This window comes from Micrasema longulum, unplaced genomic scaffold (assembly GCF_059751315.1).
Source record: "Micrasema longulum isolate JH-2025_06_02 unplaced genomic scaffold, ASM5975131v1 h1tg000221l, whole genome shotgun sequence".
Taxonomy (NCBI): domain Eukaryota; kingdom Metazoa; phylum Arthropoda; class Insecta; order Trichoptera; family Brachycentridae; genus Micrasema; species Micrasema longulum.
The window spans coordinates 89,036-105,523 of NW_028277426.1; the positions used below are offsets into that span (position 1 = coordinate 89,036).

General features: G+C 33.3%; 1 protein-coding gene and 1 pseudogene across 1 annotated transcript; both read left to right on the plus strand.

The window, feature by feature from the left end:
- The window catches only part of LOC148283576 (dipeptidase 1 pseudogene), a 71,997-nt pseudogene extending 63,693 nt beyond the window's left edge, over positions 1–8,304 (plus strand).
- A 4,490-nt stretch (positions 8,305–12,794) lies between these two features.
- On the plus strand, positions 12,795–14,859 carry Aptx (aprataxin). The gene is made up of 2 exons (XM_088243628.1): positions 12,795–13,601; positions 14,667–14,859. The coding sequence occupies exons 1-2, from the start codon at positions 13,187–13,189 to the stop codon at positions 14,819–14,821; spliced, it is 570 nt and encodes a 189-aa protein (XP_088099754.1). The 5' UTR covers positions 12,795–13,186; the 3' UTR covers positions 14,822–14,859.
- Positions 14,860–16,488: the final 1,629 nt, after the last annotated feature.

Sequence of the window (16,488 nt, forward strand, 5' to 3'; positions counted from 1 at the left end):
AGTCTTAACATTCTTACAAGAGGGTTGAAATGTGCCATATTGATTGCAAAAATTGGAAGGTAAAAGGTACCAGATGATCTCAGACGCCTACGAGAACGTACGATGACACATTTTCCACAGAAACGAATCAACATTATCGTGAATTATATTAAACAAGTACGTCATATCTGCAATTCGTTTCCTAGTTTCTAACTTTCCAATTTTAAAGAACTTCAATCGTTCTTCATATCATTGAAGTATTCTGCCCATATTACACTTAAATGACAAAGAACGAACGATTTTGTTCTGTACAGTTTCAATTATTCTTGTATTAATCACAAAATTAGGTGACCAAACAATACATCCGAATTCCAAATTGCTGCTAACAAGAGAATTATACAAAAAAAATTGATGCTGCATTTTTAAATGGCTTGGATATTTTGTATATGAAGCCCAACATTTTAAAATATTTATCTTTAACAATATTGAAATTATTGAAAAAGGTTAAATGTGAGTCGAAAGTCATTCCAAGATCTCGGAATGTGCTTTTTGAGTTAAGGTTAATATTATTAATGCAATAAGTAAAACAGCTTTGAGTTCTTTTTCTTGTAAAGCATTTTTGAACACTTAAGTGCATATCATTCAATTCACACCATTAACTTAAGAAGTTAAGATCTTTTGAAAGTATTGCGTGGTCAACTGTTGATTCAATTTTACAAAATATATTTAGGTCATCGGCATGGAAAAGATAATTACAGGGAACCAAGATTGTTTATAAAAATAATAATGGTCCAAGACTAGAGTCCTACGGCACATCAGATGTTACAGTTAATGGTGATGATGCATCTATTTATGCACATAATCTAGGTTCTGTTTTTTAAATAAGATATCATCCAATTTCGACGATCACATGTATACTCATTGCTTCCAACTTTTTTTATCAATATGTGGTAGTTAACTTTATCAAAGTGAGGCCTTCTAGAAATCTGTATTTACGGCATCCACCTGACACTTTTCATTAAATTATGAACAAATAGTCTCAATATTCCAGAAGATAAGAATTAATAGACCTTTGAGGAAGAAAAGTTTAATATTTATCTTTATTGCTTTTTGGAAGTGGAGAAGCATGCGTTTTTTGACATTGAATTTAATAACACTGATCGACAAAATATTTTTTTTTAATGTTGTAAGAACTAAATAAGGTGATTGTTGTATAGCTTATCCTGATAATTCCGAATCTGTCTTTCAAATTTTTCCTTGATAAGTAACATTGTAGGTACATAATCATCATTGCCATTCCTCACCTACTGATGCACAGGGAACTGCATTGGTACACCAATTGCAGCGTATCTTGAAAATAAAAAACAAATGTAACCAGAAGGTAAGATGATCAGTCTTACGCCCCAGGTGCCAGCCCAGGGACTGCAAAATATTCAAGTGTAAAAATACCCCTTTAAATTATAATTTCACGTCAACCGTGTCGAGAATCAAACCCGAAACCTCTAGCATGGTAGGCAAACCCGCTGATCTCTACACTACGAGTCCATGGCACATCATATCATTATTCATTTACGAAACTTATTTTTATTAGTTTTTGCCTGTATTTCATCGCTGGATTGGCTTTTCAAAGGTTCTAATAGTAGTTTGCAAACATGTTTTCGTTCCATTTTCCCTTGCAGGACGATTCAATATGGCTGTTATCTTGGTGAAATCTTTCAACACGTCATAGTAAACAGCAGATACGGGGCCCAAACCTGATCTCCAAATTTACACTCAAAGTACATTTCGTAACCTTTTTTAATCATTTAATGTATTTTTCTTTTTTGAGGATTGAAAATCACTTCTCCACACACGTAATAAAAGTTATTTGGACTATTCGTACAGTTGCGTGAGCAACGTGTTGAAAGCAAATTGCAAAGTTAAACAATTCATTATATAAAGCTTGATTGGTTCAAAAATTTGGTTGGTCAAAGTAAAAAATCAGAAAAAAAAATTAAGGTTTGCACTTCACAAACGACAGTAATAAAATGATCAATTTAGAAAATTACGAATTATTTGCCTTATAGAAAAATTTTGATGGCATATTTGAATTTGGCAGCAAAATTACTTATGAATCAGTAAGAATTATTTTCTCTAAATTTTAAAAATATATTTAACGAAACGGGATTATTTTTTCTTCTTTATGTAAACGACAATATCTTAAATATTTTTCTTGTAAAATAGGTATTTAATGTATTCAGGACCTAGATTTACATAAAATACTCCAAGGTTCACCATCTAGGTTAATAAAATGAGGACAATTTACTTTAAAATTGATAAAGCACTAAAGGATTTCAAAGTAATGTATCTTAAAGTTATCAGTATCGTCGTATACTATGTGGTAATAAAAGCAATAATTCCAATCTGTTTCAAGACCATAAGTGCTCTAGGGTATTTATAAATTCTCATAATTTATGACTGAAATTTCCCATTAATTTAGCGGTCACGTTTCCGTTTTCCGCTTTCCACTTCCGCATTCCACAACGTTCCTTCATCCCGCAGCCTGCAACCAGGGGAAGGTTGTGCGAGAATTATAAGGCCATTACGGACTTTATTTTATCAATCTTTACTCACTTCCGCGCACGAAGCAATACGTGCCGCATACAACATGCGCACTATTTTTTATGTTTATAGTCATTTTTTTTTTTTTTTTTTATGTAATGTATTTTATTCCATTTTTTTTTATTTATTATTAATAAAGCTTAGACAAAACTTGAACACTTAAGGTTGAATTTGCCAGAAAAGAGTCGGTCTATTGTGTTTGGCAAGTTTACAGAATAACATAACATAGAAACAAAAAAGCATTACAAATAAAAAATTGGAAATAAATAAACAATTAAAAACAGAAAAACAACAGCAATACAAAAAAAATATACACAACATTATAAAAAAAACATAAAATAAAGCCAAATCATTTTTCACATAAATACAATTATAAAAATCCAGTTCAGTTAGATATAATTCATAGAAGTGCATGTGCGAGAGTTTTTTTTTTTGTGTGAGCATGCGTGTGTAAAAAAGTGGAGTGTGGTTTTGGTAGGTATGTGAATATGTGTGTGATTGTATATGGGTGTGAGGGTAGGTTTAGGGACAGGGTAAGTGTGTGTTTGATATGAGTGAATAGAAACAATTTAAATTTATAATGTAAAAATATATTTTTTTATAACGAAACATAATTTTTTTCAAATAATAGTTTTTTAATTTTGGTTTTAAAAGTGAGTTTACTGCAGTTAAATATGTCTATGTTATTGAAAAATAAATTATAATTACGCGTCAAGCGAATCAGAGGAGAGTTCTGTGCATAGTTCTGTGCAAATACATACTTTATCATAATTTATTTATTTTATTTATTTATTTATTTATTTATTTATTTAAAGAAAACAACAGCCATTACAACAAAAAGTACAGTATATACAAATAAACCAAAATTTTAGGCCAATTATAGTTTTCTATATAAAAACTAAATAGAATGTAAAAAATTTTAAAAAAAAAATCATTTAACGGATCCCCACGGAGTAGCTTCAGATCAGTTTTTCCTCTTAGACATAAATACAAATGTACAAGTTTATAACAAATTACAAATGTTAAATAGATAGTACTGATTAAGTTAAATGATTATTATCTGCAATTATAGCCTTGGCATTTTTCTTATAGTTAATTAAAGTTAGAAAATATATATCAATTTCAAAAAAATGTTTGTTATAAGTATTTAAGATTCTGGGAAAAGGTGCATTCTTGTTGTTATTTGTGCTTGATCTTCCAACATGAAACAATTGCTGCAGCCGAGTTGTGCGCTGAGGGATACGAATTTTAATTTTCTCAAGAAGTTGGGGACAATCTAATTTGTTATTTACTATTTTGTAAAGGAAGACGGTATCAGATATAGTTCTTCTGGATTGTAAGGTTTCAATAATCATTCCTTTTCCGCACCTAATGGTGCACAGGGCACTGTATTGGTGCACCAATTGCAGCGTATCTAGATCATTGTTGTTAAATAAAGGCAAGACGATCTACGGATCTAGGTCTACGTTTCAGGTGCCAGTCCAGGTCCAGGGGAGTGTGAAATATTCTAGTGTGAAAAAGCACTTTTAAATAAATATTTCATATCAGCCATGTCGGGAACAGACCCGAAACCTCTTGCATGGTAGGTAAACGCGCTGACCATTACACCACGAGGCCGACATACATACTTACATACATTTTATGTAAAAAACACAGTTAATGTTAACTATGGAAGGAAGCTTTTCTTTCATTTATTTTTAATTTTTTTGAAATTAATATATTATTTTAATACATTAATTTTCCAGTACTATTTACGTGTATGGTTTAATTTTGTTTATTCAAAAAAACAACAGCAATACAAAGAAATAAACACAACATTATTTTAAAAAACATCAAATAAAGCCAACTCAGTTTTCCACATAAATACAATTATAAAAATGCAGTTCTGTTAGGTATTAATACATGTAGAAGGTAGAAGTGCATGTGTGGGAGTTTTTGTGTGTGAGGATGCGTAGTATGTTATATTATCGTCTAGAGCTCGAAGTAAAGTGGGAATTATTACGTTTCAGGGTGGTCGAGACCTGCCGGACGTGGCGGAGCGCTGCAACGGGGGGCACTTCCTGACCGCGGACTCCGCCTCCAGCAGCTACTCGTCCTCCGGGGAGCCCGCCAAAGGGCCCGCGCCGCCCCCGCGGCCCTGGCGCCTGTGGCTCGTGGCGCTCGCGCTTCTAGTCGCGCTGGGCGCCGGCCTCGGCCTGCCGCTGGCGCTGGGGGGCCCCGGGCGGCGCGACACGCCGCAGGCGCGCCTCGCCACCGTGCGCCGCCTGCTGCGCGACTCGCCCCTCGTGGACGGCCACAACGACCTCGCCTGGAACGTGCGCAAGTTCATGCACAACAAGATCGGCGGCCTCAACCTCAGCGCGGACCTGGCGCGCGTGGAGCCCTGGGCGCGCAGCCAGTGGTCGCACACGGACATCCCGCGCCTGCGCGCCGGTCTCGTGGGCGCGCAGTTCTGGTCGGCCTACGTGCCGTGCGGCGCGCAGCACGCGGACGCCGTGCAGCTCACGCTGGAGCAGATCGACGTCATCAAGCGGCTCATTGACCTTAACCCCCGCCACCTCAGCCTAGTGACGGGCTCCCGCGAGCTGTTGGACACGCACCGCGCGGGCCGCATCGCCTCCCTCATCGGCGTGGAGGGGGGGCACTCCCTCGGCAACTCCCTGGGCGTGCTGCGCTCGCTGTACGGGCTGGGCGCGCGCTACCTGACCGTCACGCACACGTGCGACACGCCGTGGGCGGGTGCGGCTGGCGGTGACCGTGGCCTGACGCCCTTCGGCCGCACGGTGATCCGTGAGATGAACCGCTTGGGGATGCTCGTGGACCTGTCCCACGTCGCGGCCAGCACGGCGCGCGACGCGCTCAACGCGTCCCACGCGCCCGTGGTGTTCTCTCACTCGGGCGCCATGGCGCTGTGCAACTCCACGCGCAACGTGCCCGACGACATCCTGCGGCTGGTGGCGCGCAACGGCGGGGTGGTGATGGTGAACTTCTTTTCGCAGCTCGTGACGTGCAACGACACGGCGACCATCAAGGACGTCATCAAGCACATCAACCACATCCGCAGGGTGGCGGGGATTGACCACGTGGGCATCGGCGCGGGCTACGACGGCATTAACATGACGCCCACGGGGCTGGAGGACGTGTCGCGCTACCCGCACCTGCTGGCGGAGCTGCTGGCCGACCCGGCGTGGAGCGAGCGCGACGTGCTTAAGCTGGCGGGGCTGAACGTGGTGCGCGCGCTGAGCCGCGTGGAGGAGGTGCGCGACAAGTGGCGCCTAGCCGCCGTGTTGCCGGCCGAGGAGCCGCCGCCCTCGCCGCCAGCCGCCTCCGCCTGCTCCTACCCGCTCTCCTGACCGCCGCCCGTCGCCCGGAGAGAGGAGAGCAGTCGCCGCGGAGGACTTCCTCGGGACATGCCGAGTTCGTGTTTTCACCTGGAGTATTCTCATTCTGTTGTCATCCTTCTCCGTTCCTGAGAAGGCGCGAACATTTCTATTCGTCCAGACTCGGTTTCGATGGTCTTGCCCATGCCTTCGTATTATTAATTACCTCGAGATCCGTATGTACAATATTTGCTTTTATTTGACAAAATAAGGGAGTCCGAATTGGAACAATTAAACAGTGCACCTTTTTATTTATGCGGTTTTTTATCACGACGGAATCCGTATTCGAGTTTACTTAATTCTGCACACAAATTGTCTCCCTAACTTGTAAAACGCGTAAGTCCACAAATAGTCAAAGATTTCATTTTCGCGTTTTCTGTTACGACTTCAAATAATCTATATGTATGTAAAACTTGTATATTCGTACAGTGTTGAATTTAATTTTTTTAATATCGAAAAAACTTCGCCACTGAAGTAAAAACTATTTTTACTCTTCTCTGAACAAAAGCAAGTTTGGGACTTTGGGACGAGTTTTACAAGTTAGGCCGAAGAAATATGAACTGATTCTTTTGATGTCATTTTTGTTGAACTTTCGCAAATTTTATCTAACTACATCGAAATTGAAATGAAGTCGATTTAAAAGAATTTAAATTGAATAAGAAATATAACACAATGTTAAAAAGTCGGTTACCACCTTCGTTAGTTAATGTGTAAGGCACGTACCTAAATAAAATTCAGCATTAAATTTAAATACTTCGAATGTCGAGATGACTAATATCCATCGTTCACAATATTAGGTACTTTTGGTGTTTGTTTTCTTAAATAATATTCATTTTGATCCTTAATTTTTCAGTAATCAATATTTGTTCTTTTTTCACCAAAAATCATACAAGACAATCTACGTGATATCACTTTGTAGCATTTCTGATTTTTATTTCCAGGATAAATGGTATGCATCTCACGATAATTATAAATAAACATCTTTACATTTAAATAACTGAAGATGCATATTAATGAATTGTTTTGGAAAACTTAAAGTGAGTTTATCTGTCGACGCACAAATGAAAATATATCAGTTACTGATTAATATATGAATTAAGTAACTACCTAATAGTCATAATAATCAGACATAATTTTTATCTACTTCTCGTACCTATCTATTATCTATTACTTACCCCATAAGCACTAATTTTGTTAGTTCTATCACTAAACTAATTAAATTTTAACTATTATTCAAAATCAATAAGATTTCGTACAAATTCGTTTGTTTATCACACAGTACTTACTGAAAAAAAACGCATTTTAAATAATACATACAAAAACAACTTCAAAGTTTTGCTTCTAAGCAAAAAACACAAAAAATAAATGTTTATGAAATTGTTATTGTGTTGATGCTAACTAATTACATATTGTGTCATTTTTAAATTAATTAAATAAAAAAATCTCCGCAGATCAAGATTTCGAAAAAATATTAATATATTTTTAATTAAATTTTAATCACGGATGGCATAATAATTATTTTCCCTTGGTAAAAAGCATTTGAAAATAATTCTTAACAAGGGTCAAAATGCAATGAGCGCACTACACGGGAGAATGTTTTTTTAAATTAATTTATTGGAATATTTAACTCATGCGAGAATTTTATTTAAATGTTTATGTTAAGGCATGTAAAATGTTAAGAACTATCGCACAATCTTTCGCAAATAATTTCTTAGGCAATGTTAGCAAAGTTTAGAAATTAAAAACACTAAAATATTATATATCATATAGTTTTGTTAGCTGTGATTTTCCTAAAAATGCTAAACCAAGTACAGAAACTTAAAACTACTAAAAATGGCTTGGCTTCAAACCGCTTGTAACAATTATATTTGGCAAATTCATTTTTATTGAATTAAACATTATTTTTTTCACCGGTAATGATTTTATCAAAATAGTACATGTGATTTTTTTAAAGATATACATTTTCTTGTTTTAACTTAAAATGACGAAAGGGTATCTAACTCTGATATACCTACAATATAAAAAATTAAATATTATTATGTTTTATATTGTAATGTTCGATAAACTAAGCGAAAATTACAACCTATGTTTCAAGTAAAATTATTGGCATTGTCTTATAAATTAGATTTTCAACCATGCCATAATTAATTTGAAATATTTTAAGGTTTTATTACAATTTTAACGTCTGTTTGAATTCATGGTGTGATGCATTATCTTTTGAGACTTAGAAACACTGAATGATTGCTTTTATGTATCACATCAAGGCTAAAATTTATTTTTTTTAATTTTACAAATATTCCAAAAAACCATATTAACATGATGTCAGTATGAATATAGATTTCTTCGTACAAAAACAATTGATTTATTAACACTTTTAGAAATATATTTTATTTACCTAAGTTAGATCTGCCAAGCACCTATATCTATTTTGAAATAGTAATGTTGTTAAACGTTTTGTTGAAATGCGTATGACAAATTTATTACCAGCAAACAAATAATTATCAAATGTTGTTAAGTTTGAAAAATTTTGAAAATTATGTTACTTTAAACAAAATATTTTATAGCCACTGAAATTTGATTAAAAACTTGTTTTGAGTATATTATTGTTAAAAAAAACATTTTTTAGTTACCAAAACATGATGTATTTTATCTTTCGTGTATTTTATTAATTGATACTGCACGCTGTTTTGTTTTATTTACAGTTATTTTTTTAAGTATAAATTTGTATCCACAAATCAAGTCCGGTACGGCATATTAATTTGTTATTAAAAATATATGGTTTAAACATCAGTAGGTAAAATGTTTTGTAATATATTAATTTATAAATGAATATATAGGTATTGTAATTAAAAAAGTATGTTTTGTTTTTTTAACCTCTGTTATTTATTATTATGTACATAAAACATTAGACACTGAACAATTAGCTCATTATCGTCATACTGACACAAAATAAATTACCTATGTACTTACTGCCGACCACACGGTTTAAATGAATTATTAATTTGTTAAATATGCCAAGCATTGTACCTAATATTACTACATAGTTTTTGTCATCAATATTATAGAAAGAATACCTATCATGATCAGCATGAAATGAGTTTTAACAGAAATATGTTAACAGATCAATCTTAGAAGATAGATATAATTAATATGTACTTGGTTGTGTTTCGTGTTTTATAATAAAATTTCGTCGATGGAGTTTCACGAAAACCAATCGTATGTTGTTTATTTACCTAAAACGAAATTGATTGAAAATATATTGATTGATTAAATCACAAATATTACATAATGACTGTAAAATCTGTACAGATTGGCAACAGAAAGCCAATATTTTGCGCACTTTTAAATTTATACTTTTTTAGTAAGAAACACAAAAGTATAAGATAAAGTACATTTGAATGCCAAAGCTCATTAAATTATAAAAAATACGGCATTATTTATATTGGCTTGCATTGGGTGTAGTCGTAGAAAAGAAAATATTTGTTCAATCCGTGTATTTTCAATTTATTACCGAGTTCGATCACAGAGAACTGAAATGGTGTAATGATTAATGAAATAAATAAGTGTAAGAAGCAACCTAAAATTGTTTGTTCTTACCCTTCCACTAATAAATTATAAACTACTTCTGACACAAATAATAGTTCTTGGGATTTTTTCTTATTATTCTGGGAGCATTTATATTTTTTCGTCATGAGGTTCAAAGGCCAGCGAATTTGCCAACCATGCAAAAGGTCTTAGATTCGATTTTCGAAATGATTGACGAATTTATTTTTAAAATAAGATTTTAAATTGTCATATTTCATAGACCCTAGACTGGCACTTAGGCTTAAGACTGATCCGAGAGAATGTTACACAGTGCTTAAAGTGGCCACTTAGAGCAGTTGATGACAGGGCATAAGCCCTGTGGATGCCTAGACTTCTACATTCCATTTTCTAAAACGTTTTTCATCTCTGTTGAAATATGTTAGTATTAACGGCTCCCTAGTGGGTTGACCCCATCAGCTAGAATCTAGTTCTTTTCTACAAAGTTTAGACAAACTCAAAATACTGTTGATAAATCCACTAGCTCCAAGAAAAAGTATGAAAATCGGAAAACTATTTTCAGGCGTTGCCTAGTAGGTGGGTGAAATAATGAAATCATATGAATCTCACCCGCAATAATAAAGATTTCAGCTCTTTAACTGTATACACGTAAACCGATGTAAGAATCGAAGGAATAAAGATGTTCAAATATAATCAGAATGGTCTATGTTACACAGTGTGTAAAGTGGCCGATTAAACTAGCCAATGACAGGTCATAAGCCTTGCGGATGCCTAGATTTCTAAATTCCCTTCTCTTAAATGTTCTTCGTATATGTTGTAATATGTTATATATTGAATCACAAAGTTCTTTTTTTGATAGAATGTATGGCATCTCGTGGGTCAATAAATTTTCATTATCTTAATTTTATACCAATTTTTCGTTTTGTGTTTTGGTCCACAATATGATTAAAAAGTTACAAGATTGCTACTTCATCAGTCAAATGCTTTAAATGCCGGCTAATCTTCTTTATATTTATATAATTCCTCTGTACGTGCGATGTCACCGTACTCCCCTTAAACGGCTTAACCGATTTACGTTCGGTTTTCATAGAAATATAGATCTTTGCGCTGTGCGTGTTTGTAGATATTACATAAATGTTTTATTCATCGATCTACCAGGGTTCCATTTGAGAAGAATGCATTTGCAAAAAATGGAAAGATGTTGTTTTTTGTGTATAAAAAATTCGTTTTTGAATGTTTACAAACAGCATTTGTTTTTTGTGGATCGCAATCAGATTCTTTCCTTAAATTACTTATAATTTCTACCCATTTATTCCTTTTTATTGGATTTTTGGTAACACTAAAATAATATTAAATTCAATACATTTAAAAAAATCATATTCTTACATAAGTACACCTCTTTGTTGGTGAGACGACCGGAGTTTGACGTTTGCAAAAAGAATGCCATATTTGAAAAAATATTTATTTTATGTTTTGGAACTCAACCATAAACATGTACCTACTTAAATTAAATATTTTTTTAATATTGTCAATTTTTAGTTTTGGAATTTAATGACAAACAAGTACTTCTAAAATGAAAATTGAGTTTTATTATAGTTTAATTTATTAACGAATTCGGTTAAACTATCGTTCTTCTATCAATGCGTTGTTTACCCGCGTTTTTACTTGAGTGAAATATAACCACTGTTTTTTTTATTCCAAATCTCAAAAATGTATTAATTTTTTACACATTGTTACACTGTGGAGTGTGACTTTGCAAACTTCAAAAAGGCGAACAAATTAAACCACGTGACAACATGGCATATTTAAACGCAATCAAATAATAACATCGGTCAACAGAATCTTAAAATAAAAGTAAATAAAAGTTTGACAATTTCATATAATAAAAACCAAAAAACAGTAAAAATATTTTATCAACTTATTGGAAAACAAGAATTAAAAGAAAAATTAAAAGACAACAAAAATACGGTAATCCAACAAGCTCTGAAATATTATAATGTAGGCATAATATAATCATAGAATTAAGAATAGTTCAGAAGGAGCGTAAAATCATATTTGAATACATTGGACTGTGTCTAAAAAACCCTCCACATTGCCCCACTTTCACCACACGCATGAGCAAAGTCGCCACGTCATGTTTAATTGCGAAAAATATTATCAAAAAATATTTGTGTTGATAAATGTTAGATAATAAAAAAAATAAAAAAACTCTTTTTAATTTCTCTAAAATTGTATTGTACTCGTGGAAATATTAATTGTCACAGCAGAGTAGAAAAGTAAAGGGTGTTTAAATAAGAGTAATTTAATTAATAAACATTGAACTTAAAAAATGAAACAAATTTAAAACAGACAAAAATAAATTTGAATGCCACAAAATTGAGCGGCCGAGGTTTGGTGGAAAAATACTGTCAAATCGCTTTCAAAATGTTTTCGTTTTTTTGACGGTTAAGTAAAAAAGTCATCGTCAAACGAACTCTCCGATTTAGATTGCTTAAGCATTGATAATCATAGTCATTTCCGAATATGGAAAGGACTATGATTATCAATAGATAGTTAATAAGATAATTAATAAAATAAAATGGTTTTAAAGCAAGGGTAGACACAATCAGAACCAAATAAATATTGAGAACTTCTAAAATGCAGATAGTGGAGATGATAGCAGGTAAAACTCGTGAGCGTAAGAGATCGCGCGAGATATAATTGAGTTTGACTACGAATATCGCAAGATGAAATAAATGGCGAAATGGCGAAATGGGGACTGGTATGGTCATGTCCGAAAAATGGACACCAGCGGACTACCTTATATTGCATTATATAATCAGCCTCATGCGACTCATTCTAGTGGAAGACTTCTTAAAAGACGGGAGGAGAGCCGAAAATTCAGTAAGCAGGAGGAACAACCCTCTGAAAAATATATTACGTAGGAAGAAGAAGAAAAAAATGAGAAAAAAAGGAAAAAAATAGTCTATAATGCTTTCATACATGCTAGAAAACGCACCATTTAAAAAAAAAAAAAACATTGTTTGTAGTGAAAAATGGAAAGAGAGGCCAATACCCTGTAGTTTACCCTGTGTTGTTTCGTGTCAGTTTTCCAATAATAGTGATTATTGCTTATTAGACTAGACCAATCTCTGACGCCATTTTTATTTTAGTTCTATGCCTTTTGAATCTAGATAATGTTGGTGGACCACATTATGACCATAGATGTTCATAATAAAATCATAGAAAAAGTTAAATTACCAGAAATATACTAGCCGTCAGTTTTTGGTTTGCTAAGATTGCTTCTGTTTTCCTTCCGTTTACTGTCAACCACCTGTCAACTGTTAACGCTGTCAAAGTGTCGTTAAATGTGTATATTGTGTATAGAAGAATACATAATCTAAATAATCTCTGTCAAATTGACGTGTTAAATGCACGTTTTTTTATATGTGTTGACTTATTTTGTTTCTAATTATTTTTTTTAAAGTTTTGTAAATTGGCGGGTGTAAATTTTACCCGGAACTTTCGGTAGTCTAATTTTATTTGAAAAGTTATCCGTTTAGTAACCAATATTGGTTATGTTAATTAAAGTAAATTGAGGTTTGGTTGTTTTAATGCACAATATTCTATGGTTTATGCTTGTCTTTACTTGTCGCGGATCGAAAGTAATTCCTCATACGCGTAATTGTTATTTTTGAAAGAAAATGTCTGTGGAAAGTAAACCACCGGCAAAAAAGCCGAAATTATCTCACCACTGGGCCTTAGGACTAATTGGTAGCATGGAAAACCCAGAAAACATAGTCGATCAAGATGATATAGTAACTATTATCAAAGATTCATATCCTAAAGCCAAATTTCACTATCTTATTCTTCCCAAAGAAGATATTAGTGGAATATTTAAACTCAATAAATCCCATTTGAAACTGTTGAGACATATGGAGAACATGGCTAGTAAATTAATATTAGGTAAAGATGCTTGTTTTAAAATAGGATATCACAGTGTTCCCAGTATGCAGAGGCTACACCTTCATGTTATCAGCGATGATATGGTATCTCCGTGCTTGAAAACCAAAATCCATTGGAATAGCTTCACAACTAAGTTTTTTATTCCTTCCAAAGGTAAAGATTATGACATTTTATGCATATTTTATAGACTCTAAATTCAGGTGTAGAATTGAATTGTGTAGTACCTATTTAGCTCAGTGTCTGTAAGCTGTTAGTTTTACCTTAAAGTTTTTATAACCTCAGACTGTAAAAATCGGCAGAACAGTGGTAAAAAGACCAAACAAACTTATTGATAATGTTTTCTTTTAAAATCGGTAGTACATCCAATAATAAGTATTTTCTGAAACTATCATTAACCCATTCATGACGAGAGTTCCACATGTAACCCAAACAATCATTGGCATTCTATCTGCCATGTTGAGTTGTCTTGTGACAGTAATCAAGTTATTTCAAGTCTCAATGCATATATGTACATTTTAAAATTTAGTTGCCTCGAATTCATCATTTTATCTGTAAGCAGAGTTGCAATTTTTTCAGTGTTGAAAATGTAAAAACATCAACAAAAATATTACTTGAGTATTAAAAAATCATTTCATATATTTATGTGGAACTGTTTATTTCTGGATCCTCCCAGGGGGTGGTGATTTTTTTTTTTAATTTTGGAAATAAATATCATTTTGTTCGAAAAAATATCATCATCATGATACGGTTAAGCTAGCTATATAAATGTCGGTAATGGGAAAGAAAGATATTTTTTTGTTATAAGTTATAACAATGTTATCTTCTAAGTCATTTTTCTTCTTTCATTTTGCTCGGGTATTTTCACAGTCAAGATGACAATAATTATAGTTCTATTCTTGATTGACTTCTTTAACCTTAATCATGTTAGTATGTGAGTCACAATATAAGTTCCGATATTAAATTGATGAATATGTAGGCAAAACAAAGTATAGAAGCCTTTCCTATATAATATAATGTGCATTAGGAGATAATTTGAAGAAAACCCCTACATTATCTGAATCATCTTATGCTCTTGACTTTAGATAAACACACAGCCTTCTTACTGTGAACTAAGTGCCTAATAAATAACAGTTCTTTGATATGTATTAAACCTTTTTATTGAATATTTATGTTTATTGTAAACTATACTTTATTAATATTAAAATTTGTTTATTCCAGATCTCATAAAAATGGTTGAGGAGAATAATTGTGTAGTTAAAATATCGGATTCTCAACGTAAAGAATACATGACAGCACTATTGAAGTGTCACAAATGTGATTTAATGCCAATAAACATGCCCCAACTTAAAACACACTTAACCACGCACTTGTAAGGCATTTCAAAACATAATAAAAATTGCCAATTATGTTACTTTATTGCATTTCATTTATGTAAGTTGCATTTAATTGTTTGTTTTTAAAGTATTGATACCCAACATTTAATATTAGATAAAAACTTGTAAAGGCGGCCCTCGCCTTTCGCACATTCTACTTTAGCACTATTCGCTATTTTGCACATTTTTAAAAATGGTTTTTTTTTTACAGATTTTTATCGTTAGTTAAAAATTGTTTGCTTCCATGCTGTTGCTCACTAAATACATATTAAACATTAAACACGTTTAGTCTTGCACTAGACCGAATCGTGAATCGTTTGCTACGATATGTTCAATTTAAAAATAAAATAAAATTATTGAATTTTTTTTACTTAAGCATTCTTCCAAACAATTTTTTAATTCCCGCCAAACTGCAAAAGCAGTTTTTTTTGCAGGTTTTTGAAAAACAATAATAAAATTTAGGAATATGTTCAAAATTGTGGAAACATCTCTTTAAAAATTGTTTCCAAAAGACACAGTAGTGATGGATGAAATGGAAAGATCTTTGTCATCATGGTTTATGGAAGAATGTGATCCCAATGGAGAATGTGTGTGCAAGTACGTAGGGCGATTGAGAAAGACAGAGTGCATGTTATTCAACTAACTCTTGACAAATTTATCAAGCAACCACTTGCAAGCAGTTAAACATGCCTCATTATCTTGTGTATAAATAAATTACTTATGTATAAATAAAAATTTTACAATATTTTTGTTGATTTTTGTACACTCCTTGACTTTTGAACAGTCAACATTTGCACTCATTTTTAGGAACTAATTATGTGCGAAAGTTGAGGGCCTACTGTATTTTTATATTATATTTACCTTGAAATATTAAATTATTAAAATACTTGGTATACTTCCACTTGCTCATTTGACAAATAAGTGATTTTACTTCTCCCCGGCGGCTTCAGGCTGGCAAATATTATACACTGTAAGTGTGAATATATTGCAACAAGAATGCCTACATAACATGCCCATATAGAATGAAAGCAATGTTTCCTTCAAATTCGACTATCTTATCTTATCTTATCTTAATTATTTATCTAATAAAGTCATCTATAAGTTAACTATCCTATCTTTTTAATAACTTACTATTTACAAGAAATATTTTGAAATGATATTGTCGTTAATCGTAGCAATCTGCGATGGGTTTGAAATTCATTAATAACGTCTAAAAAATTGCGACAAACCTCACGCGTTACCTCTCCCTTGCGTGTTTACGCGCGAACTGGAGAACAGGAAATCTGGAGTAAAAATCGCCCTGCTCCTTTTTTTCTTCATAAATGTTTTTACCCATTTAATTTTATTTTTTACTGCCTTATATAAAATTGAATTTTGTGACTTTGCCTTTTTTCTAAATGGAAGTCAGATTTCTACATTTTCTCTGGTATTGTGATCATGTCCATGTTGGCTTTGATATAAAAAAAATCCAAATGATGTGTTTTTTTTAAAATTAAAAATATTATACACAAACATCATTGTATCATAAAATATTATTTGTTTGTATGTTAGTACTTTTAATTCATTTAACATCAACTTTACACTTGTGTATTGGTTTTTTATCGTAATGATTTGTAAAGCTTTGTTTTGTAATATGGTTGGTTTTTTTAAAATTTTCTTTGTTTTAA